Genomic DNA, 22,344 nt, shown 5'->3' with positions numbered 1-22,344 from the left:
ACGAGCTAAAGCAAGCCATCGCTCATCGGACTAGGGGGACCATTGTTGGATATGGGCTTCGCCCCCAACATTCTAGGAGGCCCAAACAAAAGATTCTCAAGAAGTTTAGGGCCTAAAGTCATGGATCTGGCCCATCTGGCCGCAGGGGTAAAATGGTCATTTCGCAGAGCAGACAGAAGGAACCCTAGTTCACTGGCCCACTATAAATACCAGATGTTTTTGTCAGAGCTGAGGACGTTTTTGGAGGCAATTAGAGAGAGAAGAGCAATAATTTTCGTATTAACTCTGCTTAGCTCTTTGATTGTCATTTCCTGTAAACCCTTCACTTCAATTATACGTTAATAAAAGGATCTGTTCCGATTTATCCTAAAAATATTCGTATTATTTATATTGTCGATTTCATACATCAACACATTACATTCATTGGTAAGGCGTGTATATTTTAGTAAGTTTACGCTGTAGGCCAAAAAAAACATATGACCATGAGACACGAGCGTAAACTACTAACCCATGCAACCACGAATATTCTTCTTTTATTTTTCTTTTCTTTTCCAAAAAGGTTTTTTTGAATTGTGAAATATTCTGAAATATATACGCTATACGAAGGAAATAAATATACATGAAATAATTCAAGTAACAAATAAAGTGGGAAAATGTGTATTTTTTTAGTTAAAAACAAAGAAAAGGAAGAAATTAGCTCATTTGAGGACAAAACTAGTCATCAGCTTGGGTTATCCTTTTTTACATATATGGATCGTCGCTTCTACGGTTTTGAATGATTTGGTAAAGTTCAGTTCCCATTTTAGGCCCAGAGGAATTTTGAAGTTTACGTTGAATATAAAATCGATCTTAGGAAAACAACAACAAAAGAATAAAAGAGTGACAAGAGATTACAAGATTTTCCAATTATGATTCTTTTTAGTTTTACAAATTTTCACACTTTACTTCTCATCTCGAAGCTCTGTTGTGTATGGTTGCGTTTCAAGGTTCATGGCTATTAACACGGCTATGGAGTTCCAGCATCTCCTGATGGTTAGGGTCGACCGAGAGCGCTGCACGACAGTCCCGCAAAGCATTTCCAACTTCCCCAATGTGCTCGTGGAAAGCCGCTCGTAGGTGCAGAAGATGAAGATCCGCTTTAAAGGCGATAGCTCGTGATAACTCCGCTATTGCCTCTCTCTCCTTCCGACTATCCATCAACACTATAAGAACCCGCAAAAAGTATATTTTCATGAGATGATGGACAAAAAGAAGAAGAGCAAAAGAGTTATATAAGAAAAGAACAAACCTGCTGCACGATATCGATAAGGATAAACCCGGAGAGGGTCTAACCGGGTGACCATTTCAAGATCAGATTTGGCAAGTTCACGATCACAATACTCGGATCTTTTCTCGTAGGCAGATGCATTGTTTTGAGCCTTTTCGATTAGTCTAGTCATTTCTTCGTAAGCTGCAGCTTTGTCGTTTCGAAGGAAATGGACACGAGCTAGGCCTTGGTGTGCACGCGTGTGTCTCACCTTGAGAGCATTTATATAGCAATCCGCAGCTAAGTCTAGCTTCTCACAATCGACGTAGACGCTCCCGAGATTGTTTAGAGCCTAAAACAAAACAACAAATGGCATTGCCATAGACTTAATCAGCTGCATCTAATCGCCTGACCTTTTCGCAACCTATCAGATGTAGTGATGGAGAACGACCGTACCTGACCTTTGCGCAACCTATCAGAGGGGCATTTAAGAGCATCTTCAAGGAGTGAAACAACAGTCGAAGAACTTGATAGATCGAGGCTAGATTCCGCTAAGGCATAAGCTTGGAGGAAATAAGCTTCGAATGATCTCTTTATTCTAATGGATTCCTTAGCCTTTTGAAGCCCTTCTTCGCAGTGACCTGTATCATACAAGATCCATCCTTCGTAAACCAAACGCTCGTGATCACTCGAGGCATGCTCGCGGGCTAACTGTAAACTACGCATCGCTGCTTCCGGACAATTCAACCTGTTAAAATCAAAGGTATAACAATGAGATGCTTGATTAACGATATTATTAGGACAAAACAGAGAATTCAAAACAATTTACCTCAGGAGAAGCAAAGATTGTCTGAAGTAAAGAACACCTTTGCAAGCATCGGATTCGAGCATTTGATAGATCACGGAAAGAGAACCTATATCATCAACATTAGACCATTTCTCATATAGCTGCATCCAACAGTCCGCTGTTGTCCAATTCTCGACATGCTCATACACAAGCGTCCTGAGCTGCCTCCCAGCTACTTTCCCATCGAACATTCGATAATCCGGACACAGGGTAAGAGCAGCCTGAATATCTCGAAGAGCTGCTTCATAGTCATCCATACCAAGATAAAGACAAAACCGGATTTCCAAACATTCTAATGCAAGTTTAAATCCCAAGATCCGATTGATTTCTTCAAGTGCAGCCTTAGCATTTTGTTTCGACATTAGAGCCACAGCTCTATACATGTAAGGATATGTCAAAGTCGGGTCTAATTCGGTTGCCTTGTCAAGATCTTTCAATTTCTTATCACCCTCACAGTAGAAAGACCTTTCTTGATACATCCACCCAAGAGGTGGTGAAACAGAGGAGATAACAGAGCTTAGCTTCTCGTAAGCCCAAAGCCGATGCCCTTGGATGGATCCTAGTCTTGCTAAACCAGTAGCTGAATACACATGACCTAAATTAAAAGCTGTTTCAAAAGCTTCTTCAGCCTCACGGTATTCTTTCCTCAACAACCTCATGCACCCTAACCGATGAAACCCCAATACTTGCTGCCGGTCATTTTCTGCAAAGTCAACTAATTTCTCCAAGAAACCCAATGTTCTGTCAGACCGAGGATCTATACACATCGAGACTTCACTTAAAAAAGAATACAAGGAGAATGAAGCTTTTCCTGCCATGGTTGAGACTTGAGATCTATTAACCCGAGTCAAAACCTCGACAACACGCTCATCGGTCAAACTATTTGGCATCTCATAAAGAAAAACTTGCAGACACGATGCAGCAAGGATTGGGGAGTTCTCTTCAAGTGCAAAGTCCATAAGCTCAATGGCACATTCAATAGAAGAAATCAGAGATGCCAATTCTCTATCGCATGCATCTCTGAGTTGCTCGCAGCAAAACTTGTTTGCGAATACTAAGACTTCCAAAAGAAGGTTCTTGGAAACTCCGAGTAATACACCAACAACGCTGAAATCTCTAACAACCCGCATAGCTGATGAGGATACATGATTTTCTGACATATCTATCTCATCAAGAAGTGATTCCGTGAAACTACCATAAAGCATTGCGTTAAATGGAGCCGAAAGACTCGCAATTTTTCGCCTTTGGCAAGCTATCTTCTCTTCTCCAATCTTAAACACAACATTTTTAGATACACTGCGGTTAGTCTTCACAGATGCTGTCTCAGGGGAAGAAGAAGCAGTGATAGCTGGGAAATAGGATGCAATATCTAGCGGCAGAAACTCTTCAGAATATTTACCACAAGAGGAAAGCAAATCAGTGATAACCTCTTCTCCTTGTTTCTCATACCTCAACCAAGACCCAAACACAACTTTCTCATGGACAGTTGTAGCTTCTTGCCAAGCTGATTGAAGGCTTCTCCGTCTAAGTTTGGTCTCTCCAAGACCTCTAAACACATTATACTGCAATAAATACAGAATCGATCTCTCCTGCAAAGGGCAAGTCTCGAGCTCTTCGTGAATCTGAGCTAGAACTTCTACGTAGTTGAGAGGCTTATAATGCGGCAGTATCTGCGGCTCAGGAACTTTGATAAATGATTCTCTGCACAGTGGACTACAAAAAGAACAAAGATTTACTCTATATCCAAAGCGTCTCAAGCTCAATATAACAAATTAGAACAAGCAGAAAAGAGAAAAGGAAAAAAAAAACTTACGCAGATGAAGAAGCAGAGGAAGATAGTTTCCCTCTCTCAACTTGAAGCCATGACTGTGGATTCAAGGAATCGAGCTGTGATTCTTTACAAGAATCAGATGGGTAAAAAGTCCTCATCTGACATAACAGATGAAACAAATCCCAGATCTCCAGGATAGCCAGAGAGGGTAGTCAACACGCTATTTTTTTTTTTCTTGTCAATTTCACACTGCACTACCCAGCCCAGAAACCTAAGTAAAGATGGGTTACTTAATGGGAATCCTATACAACAACAATAAAAATCTAAACTTTTTGTATTTATGAGATCTTCCAAACACCTAAAGCTAAAGCATTTCTATATGAAACCACTTACTTATGTGCAGTCAGATAGAAGAACAAAACCTAAATACATGAATGAGAACCATAAAGCTCACTCGAAATCGCCATAGAACTCATACCCATTAAAGTAATCAATCAAGAGACTAATAAATCACCAAAATCAGAGCTTTCCCGAGAAAACCTAGCAGTGGCAGCATAATCTAGTGGCTCAATGAAAATCAAGCTAAACCCAGAAAAAAAAACCAAAGAGAATCTAACAAATCTAGGATGCCATAGACATCAAAAAAGTACGAATCTTTTTAACAAACGAGATGAGAAAATAGTAAGATAAGAGTACAAATCTAGAGGATGCCTTAAACACCACCAGTGTTATTGCGAGAGCTTCTCTGCAATTTGAAGAGAAGAACCCTAGACAGAGAGATAATTGGGGACAAGTTCAAGTTTGAACAAAAGTGAATCGAAGTGAGAGAGAGAGAGAGAGAGAGATGGAGAGAGTGGGAAATGTTTTCCAAATTGACACTTTTGTATGTAATTCTCTGAGCTCTACTTTTATGTTTCATTGGTAAAAGGGAAAGTTTTCTCTTCTTTTCAATTGTTTTTTTCTCATCCTCTCTCTCTTTTTTTTTAAGATCTCCACGCAAACAGTAACCACCACTATCGATTTCTTCGGCCACTCTTAAGAGATGGTGAATTGTATAATTAATTATTATTTATACATTTTTAAGCTAATTTATAATGTTTTTTTATCAACAAAAAATCAGCTCAAATGAACCAATTTGAAAAAAAATTGTTTATAAACAAAATAAGATAAGCGAGTTTAGCGTGTCAAAGAATCCACTTTAATATTTGCATTATGAGAAATATGAAATAAAGAGAAAGAAGAAAACTTCTCTCGATCCGTCTTGATTCCATCCAAATAAATTGTAAAAATTGGTCAGTCATGAGAGGAAAACACCATTTTCACCATATCCAAGCTAATGTATAATAATCGAGCATATGTTTGGAGTTTGGACAGCCTTTTTTTTTATGTCTTAACTACATTTAATAAAAAGTCTAATCCTATGATTAGTTTATCTAATTTGAAAATCTTTTAAAAAACAACGTAAGTTATTTTTTATTAAATGAGTTATCAACTAGTATAACAAAAAAGAGAAAAAATAATAATTTATTTCCTGTATTTCAACTTAAAAACTTCTTTTGGATGTTTTAAAAAAAAAGTTTTGTTTCATTTTATTTGATGTTTTCAACTTTTAATGCAAAATTAATTTTATTTATTTATTTATAAATGCTAGTTTTTATTTTCATATTGGTGGAATAATTTTTAGTTATATAAAAACATAATGTTTTAAATTAGTAAAAATACAAAATAATGAATTATTAATCTATGTGCCAAAACTTTAAACTTCAGATAAATTGAAACAGAGAGTATGTATATAACATACAAAAACTCTTGTGAAAATTGAGAAATGTGAAAATTGACACACTCAAAAGTTTGACAAGAACACTAATAAACACTTTCGCATTGGACATCAAAAAGAAGAAAAACAGAACCATCCTTTCCTTGTCATCATGGTAAATGCGTAATCTCTCCGGTGGTCACGTGTCATCTCCACCTTAGCCCCAAGAGCCTTCATGAACTTTCTTCTTCTTCCTCTCCTGCCCACACAACCGCTTTTTCTCAGGAAAAAAAAAATCCAAACTTTCTCGTTTTGCTCATAATATAACACAACAGAGACTCGCAAACAAAGTGCACCGATTCAACTTCCGTATCTCTTGATCGTGATACAGTTATCAAAAGGGTTCAAACTTACCTAATTGACTCGGAATCGTGATGTATCAGTGGAACTTACCGTACCGGAAAGATGACGTGGAAGCAGGCGGCAGCTCAAGGGCTTTATACCCAACGATGCTTGAGAACCCTGATCTCCGGTGGGGTTTTATACGCAAGGTTTACTCTATCATCGCCTTTCAGCTTCTCGCCACCGTCGCCGTCGCAGCTACTGTTGTCACCGTCCGTCCAATTGCTCTGTTCTTCGCAACCACTGGCCTTGGATTAGCTCTCTACATAGTCCTCATCATCACTCCCTTCATAGGTACAAAAACTTCATCACAAAGCTAATTTTAGGAATCAAAGTTTCAATTTTTTTTGTCTAATTTTGATTGTTATCTAATTTGTGTTTCTCTCTCTGGTTTTACAGTGTTGTGTCCGTTGTACTATTACCACCAGAAGCATCCGGTGAATTACTTGCTCTTGGGGGTTTTCACTTTGGCTCTGGCTTTTGTAGTTGGATTGTCATGTGCTTTCACCAATGGTAAGACTCCATCAAACCACTTTGGTAGTATATTTTGAGCTAGGGATTGGGATTTTGATTCTTGATTTGATTCTGGTTTTGACATCTCTTGATGCTTTTGTGGTTTCCATTGTGTGTGTGTGTATGCTTATGACTTAACTCTGTGTTGGAACAGGGAAAGTGATTCTTGAGTCAGCGATATTGACAACGGTTGTGGTACTTTCTCTCACATTATACACCTTTTGGGCAGCTAGGAAAGGATATGACTTTAATTTCCTCGGACCATTCTTGTTCGGCGCTCTCATCGTGCTTATTGTCTTCGCCATTATACAAGTAACACACCGTTTATTCCAAATTCACAACATGCGATAGAGAGAGCAAGAGTTTTAGGCTTCTCCTATTGAATTTGGTAGGATTGTTTTTAGGCTATGAAATTAGAAACTTGATTTCACATTAGACATTATCAGAGGATTAGAGTTCTAATTTTTAAGCCCATTTAATGGAAGTTAGATACTTGATTTCACTATAGGCATTGCAGAGTATGAGAGCTTTACTTTTAACTTGTGCTATGTGGTAGTCTTCGTAGCATTTTTTACACTAAGAAGTTAGAAACTTGATTCTCACTCTAGGCATTAATTACAGAGAATGAGAGCTTTAAACATATTGAAATGTGGTACTTTTGGTATCATTCTTTTGGCTAGAAGTTAGAAACTTGATATATCACTATATTCTATAAGCATTCCGTAGAATGAGTGATTTTATCTATGATTTGTGATTCTAGGTTTGCCTAATGAAATGAGAAATATAATTAGCCTATTGGATATGGTAGTTTTTGGTAGCATTCTTTTTAGATTTGGAAGCTAGAAACTTGATTTCACTATAGACATTACAGATCAATAGATGAGAGTATAGATTGCATAACCAGGTTTCATATTTTGATCTGTGATGTTGTGCAGGTCTTGTTCCCATTAGGGCGGATTTCGGTGATGATCTACGGTTGTTTGGCATCGATAATATTCTGCGGATACATAGTCTATGATACTGACAATCTGATCAAACGATACACATATGATGAGTACATTTGGGCAGCGGTTTCACTCTACCTAGACATCATCAACCTCTTCTTGTCTCTTCTTACTGTATTTAGAGTCTTACAGAGATGATGATTATGACTTATGAGGATGTGTTAATTAGCTTCTTTGTCTCTAAAAAATGTTTATAATAAGATAATAAATTTGTATAAATTCGTTGTTACAGTTCACATGTTCATGTGATTTAATTGATTATAGAGGGAACACAAAAACTGTGGATACATGATTATAGCGAAAGTGCCAAAGTATGTTTAGTCACGAGGCAAGAAGAAGTGTAAACCTTGGTTTTTCTCATAAGAAAAAAAATGGGATAATTGAACTTTTTATTTGAAAATATCTTTAAATTAGAGATAGGCTGACTTTTTAAAATATACTAGAATTGAATCCGTACTAGACCATGGGTTAACATTTATTTTATTTATTTTGTAATTTTTATTTAAAGTGTTATATATATGATTGTTTAATTTGTTTTAATTTTTTTTTGCTCAAACACTATGCTATGAAATCATATGTTAAATATAACTTATGAAAATAACATCTATTTTGTAAGATCTATTCTAGTAAATCTAGATTTTGACCCGCGGTATACTGCAGTTTAAGTTATTTGATAAAAATATTAATTTTTGTTTGTTAATTTTATTTGATTTGTTTAGTTTTTTAAATTATATATTGTATTTTGATTGTTAATTATATGACTTAACCTACACTATACCGCATATTAATTATTTTGTTACAATATTAATTAATCGATTTAATTAGATAGGTCTATTAATCTAATATTCATATTGTTAACAAAATAATGAGATGATATTTTATCCATGTAGCACAGAATTAATGACATTTTAAGTTTTTGTTAATATCTACTCAAAGATGTCTACTCATATAATATGTCGTGTGATATTTTAATCCATTGTACACCGCAGAAAAAACTTCATAAAAATCTAAATATATTTTTAAAATTTAAAATGTTTTAATAAAGTTTCTTTTTTTATAAAAATTGAACTTCTTATAATATTTGAACTTCTTATAAAGTTTAAATATTATTAATATCTTAAACAGTTATAAAAAGGACATGTTTTAATAATTGAAATATTAATAATCTTTAAAGTTTTTGAAAAGTTCACAAAATAATGAGATGATATTTTACTTGTGTAGCACCGAATTAATGATATTTTAATTTTCTATTAATATCAACTCAAACATGTCCTGCCATATAACTCGTTATGTGATATTTTAATTCGTATATATTATTAAAATTTAAAATGTTTGAATAAATTTTATTATTTTAGAAATTGAAATACTTATAATATTTGAACTTCTTATAAAATTTAAATATTATTCATATCTTAAACATTTTATCAAAAGATAAATGTTTTAATAGTTGAAATATTAATAATCTTTAAAATTTTTAAAAAGTTATGCATTTGAATTTTTAAAGTTATTAAAAGTTGAAATTCTTTAAAATAAAGAATCATAATAAAATGTATAAATTTTTAATTTCAATGGCTGATAAATCAAAGTTTCTGCTCATTCGTATTCAGAATCATTTTGAGATCTTTTTTATTAATATGACTTTGAATCTTTGCCTAGTTTTCTTAGGTGATGTAGAGCATTTTGTATTTTTTTTTATTCATCAGTTGAGCAATATATGTCTGTTTTAAAAAAATTTAATTACATCATATGCAGAAAAAATCATAAATTTTATTAACTAAATATATTAGATAAAAAATAAAATTATTTAAATATAAAATAAAATAAATGTGAAAGAAGAATTACATATTTTTGTTTTAATTAGGTTGAGAGATTTTCTTATTTTTTAAATGTTACCTATAATTGATTTATATGTTACTATAATTAACTAAATTCATACTATCCTTACTTACCAAAAATCAGACAAACCCGTATATTATGATACACCTATGTCACAAATTTATAACCAAAACATCATAAATATATCTATTATATAGTCTACAAAAAAAATGTCGTGTACTTCCGTTTTATTATATAGGGGATAAGGGAATAATGGACTATTATGTTTAGATTATTTAGGGTTATAAAATAAGTAAGAATTAAGTCAGTTAGATGGTTGAGGTTTAGAATTTATGATTTAATTTTTAGAGTTAAGTTAGGATTTAGGTTAAAACTTGAGGTTTAGATTTAGACTACTTTGTTAATTTTGATAACTAAAAGTATTTTTGATTAAAAAAAAAAAGAAGGCAAAACATGGGAAGCCTCGAGGTGTGTGTTGAAGAAATCGAATGTGTATAATTGTGAAATGCTCCAAATGCAAATCGACAAAACAATAATGGTAACGAGAGTGATCGATCCAAATTGGGAAGTCTTGTAATAAGTTGTAACAGCTCACATTGCTGTTTCATTGTAATAATTCATGCCTCTTGATTGTTTAGTTTTCGCATAAGTGTCTCTTTAGATGCTTCCTTTGTTGAAATTTTAGTGGATTTCGTAGAATTTGTGGTCGCAAGCAAAAGTAACCATGATACATTTACGGTCAAATGTTTGTGTAACCAATAAGCCGAGAGCATGATGGGCAAAGTGATCTCTAGCGTGGGTTCGACCCATATTATTTACTATGATGAAGTCTAAAATGAAAAAGGGCTTATAGGCCAAAACTAAAAGGAAAAAGAACATACAGATAATGGTCCATATTTTTACGATCAAGATAACAAAACTAATGAATTAAAATGTTAGTTGGATTTGTTGAGTTTGTGGCCACAATGTAAATATGATGGTACATTACGATGAAACGTATGTATATAACCAATACATAATTGTGTGAACAACAACAACAATAAAAACTCCAAAAAGTCCCTTGCCGCGCAATGCATATATGATGATGATACATGACGGTGAAATATTTGTGGAATTTGTTGCCACACAGAATGCAAATATGATGATATATTACGGCGAAATGTATGAGCCACCAATACATAACAATGGTCCAAAGTTGCTCGATCAAAATTATAACAAAACCAATGAAATTACAAGCATTTTGTTTTTCATACATGCAATAGTTTCTTAATTAATTATTGACCAATTTCAAAATAAAGTTACCATATGGTTTTGTTCTCTAGATATTAACAAAATGAAAACCAATAATTTTTGTGGGTCCCAATGAAAAATGCAATCATGAATCATCTGTGTATAAACTATATTTCTATCCTATAAAAAAACCTCATCTTTCTTCTCCCTTCCTCATCACTTCCAAATCCTAATGAGACTTAGCTTTTTTGATCACTCTCATTCTTTAAAGCAAAAGCAAATTACAAAAATTATTTCTAATTTGCATTCTCTAAATTAAATAGTTAAACTAGAAGATGTGCAGCAAAAGGGCATCACAATATCACAAAGTAGAAATACCTCCACCACAACCTTTCTTGAAATCACTAAAGAACACTCTCAATGAGATCCTTTTCGCCGACGATCCGTTTCGCAAAATCAGAAACGAATCGAAAACGTCAAAAAAGATCGAGTTAGGGTTGAGACACGTGTTCCCAATCTTGGAATGGGCTCGTGGTTACAGTTTGGGGTATTTGAAATCAGACGTTATCTCAGGGATCACAATTGCTAGTCTTGCTATTCCTCAAGGGATTAGCTATGCTCAGCTAGCTAATCTCCCTCCTATTCTTGGTCTTTGTAAGCTCTCCTCCCCCTCCTCTATATATTAGTCTCTATTACATGAAGAAGTAGTTTACATTAAATTTAACCTTTAACCAAAAAAAAAAAGTAGTTTACATCACTTATTTATTCTAAAACTCCAAAAAATGTTAACTAGGTTTACCAATAAATTCTAATACTATATGTCTTTTCATATAAATATGTATACTATATATAGTAACATAATAATTATGTGTATTTGGGGAAAAAAATGTAGACTCAAGCTTGGTGCCGCCGTTGGTATACGCGATAATGGGAAGTTCAAGAGATTTAGCGGTGGGAACAGTGGCGGTGGCCTCGCTGTTGACGGGAGCGATGTTAGGGAAAGAGGTAAACGCGGTGCAGAATCCAAAGCTTTACCTTCACTTAGCTTTCACTGCCACTTTTTTCGCCGGACTCATGCAAACGTGCCTTGGCCTCTTACGGTACGTAACACTCCAAAATCACATTACTTCATTTATTTATTTAAATAGTTTTATTATTTTTTTGTAAAATAAATAGTTTTATTAATGTTTACTTGTTTTATATACGATGGAATTATCATTACTTAAATTTTGAAACAGTCATGGTAGAATTCTCGAATGTGCATGTGACAGCCCCGTTTGAACAATTTTTTGGTCCCTTGGCATATAAATTTTTTAGACCCTTTTCAACATAAATTTTTTTTTTTCCATTTTCTTGGACCCCATTTGCTTAAGGTTTTTGAAAAAAAAAATTTGTCCCATGGCCACCGCCCCTCTCGTCGTAGGTATGAGCCGGGCCTAGATAACAATCTCCTATATAATAAAATGGAAGTATACAACATTGTTTTGTAGACTATATAATTTTAATAAGTTAGTTACAAATAGGTTATAGATTAAGTTTTATATTATTTGTATAATCTGGATTTATTGTTTCCAAAAATCTTAAAGATAATATTCTAAATAATCATTTGATATCATCTAACTTACCATATTAATTTTCTTTATTAAATTATTTATCAAATAAAATCTTTTGATATCTACTTAACATATTAATTTGTTAATTATTATTATACTTCACCTCTCTCATTTTTATATATGAGTCTATTTTGTGAAACAAATAAATTCTCATATTATTTATTATAATTAAAAAATAGTTTTATTTCCGGATATACCATAAGTTGAATTTTAAAAAAACAAATATAAATGATTCAATCTATAAAATATTAAATTTTTATTACTATTATTCTTTAAAAATAATATATATTGAATCAAAATTTTTACTAAGTAACGGGTCAAAATTTGAATATTTAAATTCAATTCCATACTTTTTTGTTCAATTTTATAATTTTATATAATATAATAAACTTTAAATAATTTATTTTGAAATATTTTTAAAAAAATTGAAACTTGATATTAAAGTTAGAAACTATTAACACTCTAAACTGGTTTGTTATAGCAATGTTAATAATATGTCACTATAATATGAAAGAATTTAAAAAAACCAAGTATATTAAAACAAAAGATATATCAATATATTAAATTACTCATAATATAAGAACTCGCTTTTTAAAAACCAAATTCACAAAATTATGTCTTATAATGACATTTAAGTCATGAGGTAGAATATACATTGTTGAAATAACTTCACGTACATAAACTAATATAACATATTAAAATTTTATTTTAAAATAGAAAATATATAAAATTTTGTATAAAATAAAATTTAACCAGTGTTATAGCACGGATACTTATCTAAAATCATTAACAATATAAAACTTACAAAATAAGTGTCTTTTTCAAGTCATCATATTTAGCATATGATTTTATTATATAATATTTTATCAGAAAAAACTTTTGAAAATAATCACATAAATTATATTTTATAAAAAAATTATAATATAAATAAAATGAATTTCAGAGCACGGGTCTTAATCTAGTAGTTTTATATTTTGGTAGAATTCTTGGTGTAAAAGTTGTTTTCTAGTGGTCTATTATAATTATAAAAAAAAAGTGAGAAGGGGACATTTTTGTTCGGCTGAAGGTCTTTGCCTCGTGCATGCTGCTTTGTTTTCCTTAGCAATAGTAAAAACTGTGATACTCTATATAAAATAAGAAATAAGAAGAAAACAAAAACATAGAGTTGAAATATGATCCATGTTCGATTCTGAGACAAAATATGTCAGAGGATGATAAAAATAAATATTATAAAATTTTAGTCTAACATTTACAAACAAATTTCACGTGAACAAAACTAGAAAACTAATAAAGAGCATTAAATAGATCAAAAATACATACAAACACATAGTTATTCATTAGTTATGACCTAGTAGTAATTATGACTAAAATTGATGGGGTTTAGTGAATGTAAAATATCAGGTTAGGGTTCGTGGTGGAGATATTGTCGCATGCGGCGATTGTAGGGTTCATGGGTGGTGCCGCGACGGTGGTGTGTCTGCAGCAACTGAAAGGCTTACTTGGCCTCATTCACTTCACTCATTCCACTGATATAGTCTCTGTTCTCTGCTCCATTTTCTCTCAATCTCATATGGTTCGTTTACTACTTATAGTGTACCACACACAATATATATATAGCCCATTTAGATCTCTCTACATATATCGAAATCTACATTTTCAATGTTAAAATCATAGTATGATTTCCCTATTTTAATATTATATTTTGGCTGAGAAATAACACTTTAAAATAAAATATGGCTACGTAATTGTTACGAATTTAAAATAAAAATAAAAGTTTAACTGAGAAGCTATATTAGTTGTTTTGAATCTTTTGATGTATAGACAGAGTTATATAATCCTGATCTACAGCTGACCATTTTTGGTTAATGTTTAAGATCTGTAATATTCTCAATTGTTTCTCTAAATCAATGGGTTTGCAAGTGGGCAGTAGGCACAGCACTTGTTGTTATTATTCACGGGGTTTCTTGCCAATATTGTACCCGACCGATTCAGACCATTTTGTTTTGCTTAAGTCTATCAGTGTAGACAAATATATAAAAGACACATAAATAATAAGTTTATACTTTCATTAAGCAGCAAAAAGTGTTTGGTATGTAACGTATATATATAATTTCTTTAAAATATGCAGTGGAAATGGGAGAGTGGATTGCTAGGGTGTTGCTTCCTCATCTTCCTCCTTACAACCAAACACATTGTAAGTTTAACATGCTTAATTTAATCTATATATGTATTACGTACTGGTTAATACGGTTTTAGATTCAAATTCTAACAAAAGTAATTAATGTAAGAGAAGAGCAAGAAGAGACCAAAGCTATTCTGGATATCTGCAATGTCTCCACTTGTTTCTGTCATTTGTGGAAGCCTTTTCATGTACTTCCTCCATGACCATTTCCATGGCATTCCATATGTACGTTTCTTCTCTCCTTTTCTTTTGTGTCTAATGGCTAAAATACTCACAATCAGACTTGTATATTTTTACTTTTGCACTAACTAACGGTTAATATATCACTTTCTATGTTTAAAAATAAATCACAACTTTGAATGTTTTTGTTAATTATAACCTTAAACGTACGCCAAACGAAAAAAAAAAGCTTTCTTTGTTGAAACTGCTAATGCACTAATTAATTTATGTATTGTTGTGGCCTTGTGGGAATAGATTGGAGAATTAAAGAAAGGGATAAATCCACCGTCAATCACACATTTGGTATTCACGTCACCTTATGTCACGTTGGCTCTCAAAATCGGCATTATCACTGGAGTCATAGCTCTCGCTGTACGTACTCACTCATATCATATTTTAAAAAATAATTTACACCAAATTGCATCCTTAATTTAAATATATATATTTTTTAAAAAATTAAATAGGAAGGGATTGCAGTGGGGAGAAGCTTTGCAATGTACAAGAATTACAACATAGATGGGAACAAAGAGATGATAGCCTTTGGGGTGATGAACATTCTTGGTTCCTTCTCCTCTTGCTATCTCACTACCGGTAATCTACCATTTTGATGATTTTTTTTTACTTATAAAATATCTTCGTAAAGAGTATTTAATTTGCATATGTTTTCCGACTAATTATTAATCAAAGTTAATACAACATTATAATATACAATATAAACAAAATATCTTATAGTTGAATATGGGATATATTGTTCATGATATAGCATATGGTAGTGAAATAATCGATGTTATCCGAATTTACGTCCACAAATTGCATGTTATTGACAAAATGCAAAAACTTCTCAGTTCTCACATATCGACACTGATTTAGTGAATACACATCTAGTAGTATACATGTATTTATAAGTTTTGAGTGCATTTTTTGGTATAAAAGGATTACAAAATTAATGATGACTATATTTTCTTATAACAAAATGAGAATACTTTGTGATTTAACCCCAAAAGAAAACATAAATGGAAAATATTATGATATGAAGGGCCGTTTTCGCGTTCGGCTGTGAACTACAACGCGGGTTGCAAAACGGCGTTATCAAACGTGGTGATGGCCGTTGCAGTGGCGGTGACGCTACTGTTCTTGACGCCGTTGTTCTTCTACACGCCACTAGTGGTCCTGTCGTCGATCATAATCACCGCCATGCTAGGCCTCGTAGACTACGAAGCAGCCATTCATCTTTGGAGACTAGACAAGTTCGATTTCTTCGTCTGTCTCTCTGCTTACTTTGGCGTTGTTTTCGGTACCATCGAGATTGGTCTCATCCTCTCCGTACGTACTTATCTCTTCCTACTTCTCTTATCTTTACCCTTTTGTCATGCACTCCCAACAAAACTCAAAAGATAGAATCATGCAATAATAATATCTATTAATTAATTAATATGTGCAGGTGGGAATATCAGTGATGAGGTTAGTGTTGTTCGTGGGAAGACCAAAGATCTATGTCATGGGAAACATTCAGAACACAGAAATATATAGGAACATTGAACATTACCCTCAAGCCACCACTCTCTCTTGTCTCCTCATTCTCCACATCGATGGCCCTATCTACTTCGCCAACTCTAGCTACTTGCGAGACAGGTTATTTATTTATGATTTTTATATACATATATATATATATATATATATATATATATATATCTTAGTTTATTTATATAACCGTTTTTCAAGAAAAATATAAAAATAGATATCTTAGTTTATGTATACATGACTTATAAATTCTTGTTTACGTATTGATATTGGTAGAATTGGAAGGTGGATCGATGACGAGGAAGAAAAATTGAGAACGAGTGGAGAAACCAGTCTACAATACATTGTACTTGATATGAGTGGTAAGAAACTTCATTTTTTTTTTTTCCTTTTTTTTTTTTCTGGGGAAATATCTTAATTCTAAAATGATGTTTTTCTTATCGAAGCTATCGTGTGCTAGCTTGTTAGCTCGAGAACAAAATTAGCTATATCCTTTGTTCACATAAAAATTTATACAACTATCCGTTACTGTATCAACAATGCAAAAAGATGTATAGAAACATACAGTATTCTGGTCACACAATATAAAATTTGCTATCTATGATTTTGGTAACGTTAGTTGTAGTAATATTTCTCCGACCGTAATTTCTTATAATTTTTGAAATTATTAAAAACGTTAAAGACCCTTTCTGAATCAGTTAATCTGTTTTTTTTTTGTTTGGATCCAAAATATGAAACAATATCTAATTTTGGTAACATGTAGCTGTGGGAAACATAGACACGAGCGGTATAAGCATGCTTGAGGAACTCAACAAAATCCTAGGACGAAGAGAGCTCAAGGTATATATAATAAAGCCTTTATTTTCTTTTTACCAAGACATGCCAAGTCCCCAAAGTTTTTAGTCATTCTGCGATTTGGTTTTCTAATTTTCTCAGCTAGTGGTAGCAAACCCAGGAGTAGAGGTGATGAAGAAGCTAAGCAAGTCCAACTTCATAGAGAGCATTGGTAAAGAACGGATTTATCTCACGGTGGCAGAAGCTGTTGCAGCTTGCAATTTCATGCTCCATACCGCTAAAAGCGACTCCCCCGTACCAGAATTTAACAACGTTTAAGATTTTATATTGAATCTCATCATCTCACATTGCTAAAAGCTTTTTACTGTCATCAAGAGATTAAGGAGTCTTTTCTTAACAAAAAAAAAAGTTAAAAAAAATAAGTCCGTTATTTGAACGCACCTACTCCTAGCGCGTCTGCGTTCAAAAACATAATCGCAAACGCAGTTAAACAATTGACATTAATATATTTGCTACTTGCGACTGAAGTAACAACACAGTTTCAATAACTTCAAGGAGACTGTGGCTGCTGAACACAACCACAAAACGCAGACCGCTTCTTCGTCCTTTTCTTCATGGTTACGCTTCTAGATCCACCATAGATATAGTCACGAAGAAGAACTTTGGATTTGGTATCAGAAACCTTCGTCCTAGCTCGATGCTCTCTCTCGCCTTCAAGCTTCATCAACATAAACTGAATCCTCTGTATCTCCTGCTGTAACCTCACAATCTTCTCTGATCCTCTTCTTGCTTGTTCGGATATTCTCTGTCTTCTATCAATATCCTTCTCTGATTCGGCTTTTGTGGTCAGCTTTCGATTGACGTTAAACAGCTTCTCTATTGCTTCGTCTGCTTCTTCGAGCTGTCCTTTGATCGTTTCATACTCGTTTTCTCCAACTTTCATCTTTTCCTTCTCCACTGCATCGACTTTGCTTTTCAAAACTTCTACAGTGATTTGAAGATTCTCCAGGTTCTGTAAATCCGAATCAAGTCTTTCTACAACTTTCCTCTTGTTTACTTCTCTGTTCGGATCCATGAACCCGTCGAAAATCTCTACTTTATCGACAACCAGTGACTCTTCAGACAAGGATTTACCTTTTGCAGTTCTAGCCGCAGTTTCGTTCTTGTGAGTCTTCACTGGCTTTAGCTCAACAAAACCGTAATGATCTAATTCCAAAGTGCCTTTCTTACTAACAATCTCGTACGAAGATCCATCAGACGTTTGATCAAGCACAATATCTTTCATTTCCATCTCGATTTCGTGACTCTGCTTCCGCATTTTGCCATTTCCTCCTTCTTGCTTCCTCATGCTTCTCCCGGCGACGCCTGTTTTTAATTCTTTGATTTGTTTCAACGATGCCTCAAGCATAGAGTAGGCATTCGTGTTCTCAAGAATCAGAAGCTTCTCCTTCTCCATTATTGCCTCTGCAACTGCTTTGATTCTCAAACACATATCTTCCAGCTTGGGGAGTTCATCCACTGAATCAGTACCCTGGTAAAAACATGAGAACATCAATTCAAAAATGGTTCTAAAAATAATCAACTTTATAAGTCGAGATTGAGGAGATAAATGGTTAAGATCAATTACCTTTGAAATTTCATCCTCAGATTCACGGCGCACGAAAACATAATCCTCCAAAGATTTAATGCTTTTATTCAACAAGACAATAGCTTGGCTTCTTTTAAGCATTTCAATAACCGCATCTTTCGATGCGCTTTTGCTTTCAAGATTCTTGCAGGCTTCAGCTAGCTCACGTGTCGTCGCTTCGATCAATGTTTCATGTACAGCTGCGATCTCCTTATCGCAAAAGAATGTAGCAGCTTGAGACTCCCAATATTCAGCCTTTCTCCTCTCTTTGAAAACCTCTTGATTCAGCTTTTCTTTCTCCCCTTTGATTTCTTCAAGTTCCTTCTCCTTCTCATGTAACTGATCCTTCACATTAGCAATTTCATCTTCTAAGTGATCTTTGTCTGATCTGATAAAAAGCAGGTTTCTCTTCAGCTGCATATTCTCAGTTTCTGCATCTATTAACTTATCACCAATCTTGTTTGCCTTACCCTCAAGGTTCTTCTTCTCTGTTTCAATACCAACTGCTTCTAACTTAAGCTGCTGAAGCCATTCAATAAGGATAATGTTCTCAATGGCAGTTTGTTGGTTCTCAGATACAAGGCATGATTTCTCTTCTGAGAGTGACTGACAAGCTTCCTCCAACGTCTTCAGCTTCCTTCTGATTGATTTCAACTCAAAATTCAAATCTGATATAGATTTTTCTAGCATATGGTTTTTCTGAACAAGCTTATCCATACTTGCCAATTTCTCTGAAAGAGTCATCTTTTCGCTTTTCACTCTCTCATTGCATTCTTTTAAGGTTGAGGTCTCCTCCTGCAACTCTTTGACTGATGACCCAACTAACTCCACCTGTTCTACCATGGACTGGTTTTTCTTCCCTACCTGACTTAATTCCTCTTTAAGATAATAGATTTCTTGCTGTAAAGCATTTCTCTGGTCAACTCTTAGCTCAACATCTGCTTCAAGTTTGCGTATTATTTCCTTTAGGCTTGAGACATCCTCTTGTAAGCTTTTAATTGATGCAAACGAAGAGAGATTGAGCTCATTGAGACCTTTGTTCTCGACCTTTGCTTGCTCAATTTCCTCATGCAACTCACTGTTTCGGATCTCCATGTCTTTCATGATCTGAGAACTGGTTTGAAGTTCCACAGCCAAATTATTTAGCTCCTCCTGAGACTGAGAGTGCAACTGCTGTAGGGTTTGAAACGCCGTCTCAACTTCTTGGAAACGCAAATGCTCTTCTTGTACACAACTCCACAGTTTGACCAGCTCTGTTTGCTTCTCGGTGAACTTCAGACTTTGATTCACCAGTTTCTCCAAGAGACCATCCAGCTCAGAGTGAAGATTCTGATTTGATCTCTCAAGCACAAGACATTTCTCCTCAGAAAACTTTAGCTTAGCAACTCCATCCTCTATTTCATGGCTAAGACTTTGTGTTTCTTCTTGAGCATGGTGTAGTTTGACTTTTAGATCCGCAATTATATTCAGGCACTGTTGGAACTGAAGTTCAGAAGCTTCCTTGTCCTTGATCAAATTCAAGATTGTTTCCTTCAAGTTTTCAACTTCTACCCCAGCCTTTTCAGCCCTCTCATTGATAATCCTTGTACCTTCCTCAGCCTTCCTCGGTCTCTCTTCTAGGTTAGATATCGTATCCAAGCATTGCCTGTATTGAACAAGAGCAGCTTCCTTTTCAGTTTCGGCTTTAGCAAGGCTTTGCTTCAAAGCGAGAATTTCAGCTTCAGCTTTGCTTGCTCGCTCATTCATTCCTCCAGCTTCCTTATGGGCTACAGAGAGTCCATCTTCCAAATCAGCGATCTTTTGCAGGCATTTTTCATACCGAAGAAGGCTGGATTCCTTTTCAGACTCCAGTTTGTAAAGAGTTTCTCTGAGCGTTTGGATCTCAGCTTCGGCACTAGCGGCTGTGTCACGAAGTCCCCTTGAGTCTTCTTGTGCACGAGATACTTCAGATTCTAGATTGGACAGTCTCTCCAAATTCTTCTCAAACAGTGCTAAGCTAGCTTCTTTTTCCGCCTGCATTTTAGAAAGGGAGTCTCTTAAAGCAACAAGTTCAGCATCAGCTTTGCTAGCTCGTTCAGATTGTGAAGCCTTGAGATTATTAAAATTCAGTCCCTTTCTTGCTCTCCCACTACTCACAAACGGAGCTTCTTCACTAAAATCTATATTCCTCTTTATATCTTTTAGCAACCCATCCGGGCCAACCCGAGCTCGGAAAGGAGGAAGCATCTCCGGTGTCTGTGGATCAACATCATTTGTCAAAGCACCACCATGTGACGACTCATCGCCAAATATCAAAGGAACTTGGCTAGGGAACGCTTCTGATATAGTCTGATGAGCCTTGTGTATAACCCCAGTTGCATGATTATACCTTTCAGCTAATGCACGATATGCACGGTAGAACTCTTCAACCAATTTCATAAGCTCAGGACGTTTACGGTAATACATCTCTGCTCGTCTAGCAAAAGAATCTGCATCTTCTTCAAGAACCTTGATCATTTGTTTCACATTGTTATCCATACCTTTCAAAAAAGAAGAAACAACACAATAGTTCACAGATAGTCATTAGACCAAAAGAAAAGAGAATCTAAAGCAGAGAAATCACATTAACAAAGATAACATACCAGCAAGATTCTCCAGAAGCCATTTAGAATTCTTAGGGGTATAGTGACTATCCCACCACCATGAATACATAGGTTTCGAATTACTCTTTGCCGCAATCTCCATTTTTTTAATTTTATTTTCTTCCAGCAAACACAAAACAGAACACAAAGGATTGTTACACCAAGCGTCGTCTCTGTCTCAAGCTATTAAAACCCAGAAAACAAAACAAAATCCGAGTCAGAATAAAAAAAAAAAAAAAAAAAAAAAAAAAAAAAAAAAAAAAAATCAGAGGATCACACTGTAGATTACGTGTTGATTACAGTGCATAATAAATATAAGCTAAAATTATGATCTGAGAGCTAAAAAAAAATCAAAATCCCACAATTATCAAACGAATCGGAGAACACCGAAGTCGAGTTCTTCTTACCACACCCAAAAAAAACAAATTAAGAATCGCACGTCGATAATTGAAGAATCCTTAGAAGAATCAAGCGCTTAGAAGTTTCTTACGCGCTTAAAAGTCATCTTCCTCGCGTATCTCATCCCATCATCTTCTTCTAGATCTCTCTCTCTCTCTCCCTCTCTTGGTGTGTAGAAAAAAAGAAGCTCTGTTTCTGCTTTTTACGTTGTGAAGAAGAGAGTTTTGCTTAGGTTATGGTGTGGTGGTGGGGGCTGAAAGAGAGAAAGAAAAAGAGCGATTGTAGCCAGTAAATGACGATACTACCCTTGAAAACGAGTTTCTTTCTAAAATGTTTTTCTCGGGATTGCTTGTGGTGGGATATTTGACTTCCTAAAACAAAAAAAGTGTACTAATTAACAAACTTGTACACAGAAAATAAAAAAAAAACAAATTTAATGTAAATTACGCCATAAATTAAGCAAAGTGTGTTATTACAATCAATGACAGCAATAAGATAGGCCATAAATACAAGGTTTTATGAAAACTTATATTCTTTTTTTTTTTTTTTGAAAAAGGTGAAAACTTATCTTACATGATACCCCTGTTTTAAAAATCGCTAGGTGCTAGTCGGGCGGTCGGGGTGGACCTAGCGCCTAAAGAGAAAATGGAAGATTAAACGGGGATTAATCGAAGATTAGTTTTAAGGTTATTTTATTAAATTAATAATAATAATAATATATATAATTATGTTTATGTTAAAATAAAAATATCAAATAAAATA

General features: G+C 34.2%; 4 protein-coding genes across 8 annotated transcripts; 2 read left to right on the top strand and 2 right to left on the bottom strand.

Annotated features, from left to right (window-relative positions):
- Nucleotides 1-817: 817 nt before the first annotated feature.
- On the bottom strand, nucleotides 818-4,908 carry LOC104707823 (ETO1-like protein 1). The gene is made up of 5 exons (XM_087461656.1): nucleotides 3,907-4,908; nucleotides 2,076-3,806; nucleotides 1,703-1,994; nucleotides 1,289-1,598; nucleotides 818-1,202 (listed from the first exon to the last, which is right to left on the bottom strand). The coding sequence occupies exons 1-5, from the start codon at nucleotides 4,020-4,022 to the stop codon at nucleotides 982-984; spliced, it is 2,670 nt and encodes an 889-aa protein (XP_087317782.1). The 5' UTR covers nucleotides 4,023-4,908; the 3' UTR covers nucleotides 818-981.
- A 776-nt stretch (nucleotides 4,909-5,684) lies between these two features.
- Nucleotides 5,685-7,817, top strand: LOC104707822 (protein LIFEGUARD 3). 2 transcript variants are annotated; one of them, XM_010424254.3, is made up of 4 exons: nucleotides 5,685-6,316; nucleotides 6,422-6,535; nucleotides 6,690-6,847; nucleotides 7,471-7,817. In XM_010424254.3, exons 1-4 carry the CDS (start codon nucleotides 6,055-6,057, stop codon nucleotides 7,675-7,677), a joined length of 741 nt encoding a protein of 246 aa, XP_010422556.1. In that variant the 5' UTR covers nucleotides 5,685-6,054; the 3' UTR covers nucleotides 7,678-7,817. The 2 variants fall into 2 exon arrangements, with proteins under 2 accessions (XP_010422556.1, XP_087316554.1); XM_087460428.1 differs by having other exon boundaries at nucleotides 5,737-6,316; nucleotides 6,690-6,923.
- A 2,983-nt stretch (nucleotides 7,818-10,800) lies between these two features.
- LOC104709793 (sulfate transporter 3.2-like) lies at nucleotides 10,801-17,317 on the top strand. 3 transcript variants are annotated; one of them, XM_087461653.1, is made up of 12 exons: nucleotides 10,801-11,259; nucleotides 11,498-11,705; nucleotides 13,620-13,791; nucleotides 14,347-14,412; nucleotides 14,512-14,625; nucleotides 14,875-14,991; nucleotides 15,084-15,210; nucleotides 15,656-15,942; nucleotides 16,061-16,251; nucleotides 16,417-16,502; nucleotides 16,904-16,980; nucleotides 17,077-17,317. In XM_087461653.1, the coding sequence occupies exons 1-12, from the start codon at nucleotides 10,941-10,943 to the stop codon at nucleotides 17,251-17,253; spliced, it is 1,941 nt and encodes a 646-aa protein (XP_087317779.1). In that variant the 5' UTR covers nucleotides 10,801-10,940; the 3' UTR covers nucleotides 17,254-17,317. The 3 variants fall into 3 exon arrangements, with proteins under 3 accessions (XP_087317779.1, XP_087317780.1, XP_087317781.1); XM_087461654.1 differs by lacking the exons at nucleotides 10,801-11,259; nucleotides 13,620-13,791 and having other exon boundaries at nucleotides 11,568-11,705; nucleotides 14,507-14,625; XM_087461655.1 differs by lacking the exons at nucleotides 10,801-11,259; nucleotides 11,498-11,705 and having other exon boundaries at nucleotides 13,737-13,791; nucleotides 14,507-14,625.
- On the bottom strand, nucleotides 17,239-21,943 carry LOC104707819 (protein NETWORKED 1C). Of its 2 annotated transcripts, none has more exons than XM_087461651.1 (4): nucleotides 21,591-21,943; nucleotides 21,184-21,366; nucleotides 18,563-21,081; nucleotides 17,239-18,466 (listed from the first exon to the last, which is right to left on the bottom strand). In XM_087461651.1, exons 2-4 carry the CDS (start codon nucleotides 21,284-21,286, stop codon nucleotides 17,486-17,488), a joined length of 3,603 nt encoding a protein of 1,200 aa, XP_087317777.1. In that variant the 5' UTR covers nucleotides 21,287-21,366; nucleotides 21,591-21,943; the 3' UTR covers nucleotides 17,239-17,485. The 2 variants fall into 2 exon arrangements, with proteins under 2 accessions (XP_087317777.1, XP_087317778.1); XM_087461652.1 differs by having other exon boundaries at nucleotides 21,674-21,918.
- Nucleotides 21,944-22,344: the final 401 nt, after the last annotated feature.

The sequence above is a fragment of the Camelina sativa genome, chromosome 8 (assembly GCF_030686135.1).
Source record: "Camelina sativa cultivar CO46 ecotype springtype chromosome 8, ASM3068613v1".
NCBI lineage: Eukaryota > Viridiplantae > Streptophyta > Magnoliopsida > Brassicales > Brassicaceae > Camelina > Camelina sativa.
This window is presented reverse-complemented; position numbering and strand designations above follow the sequence as displayed.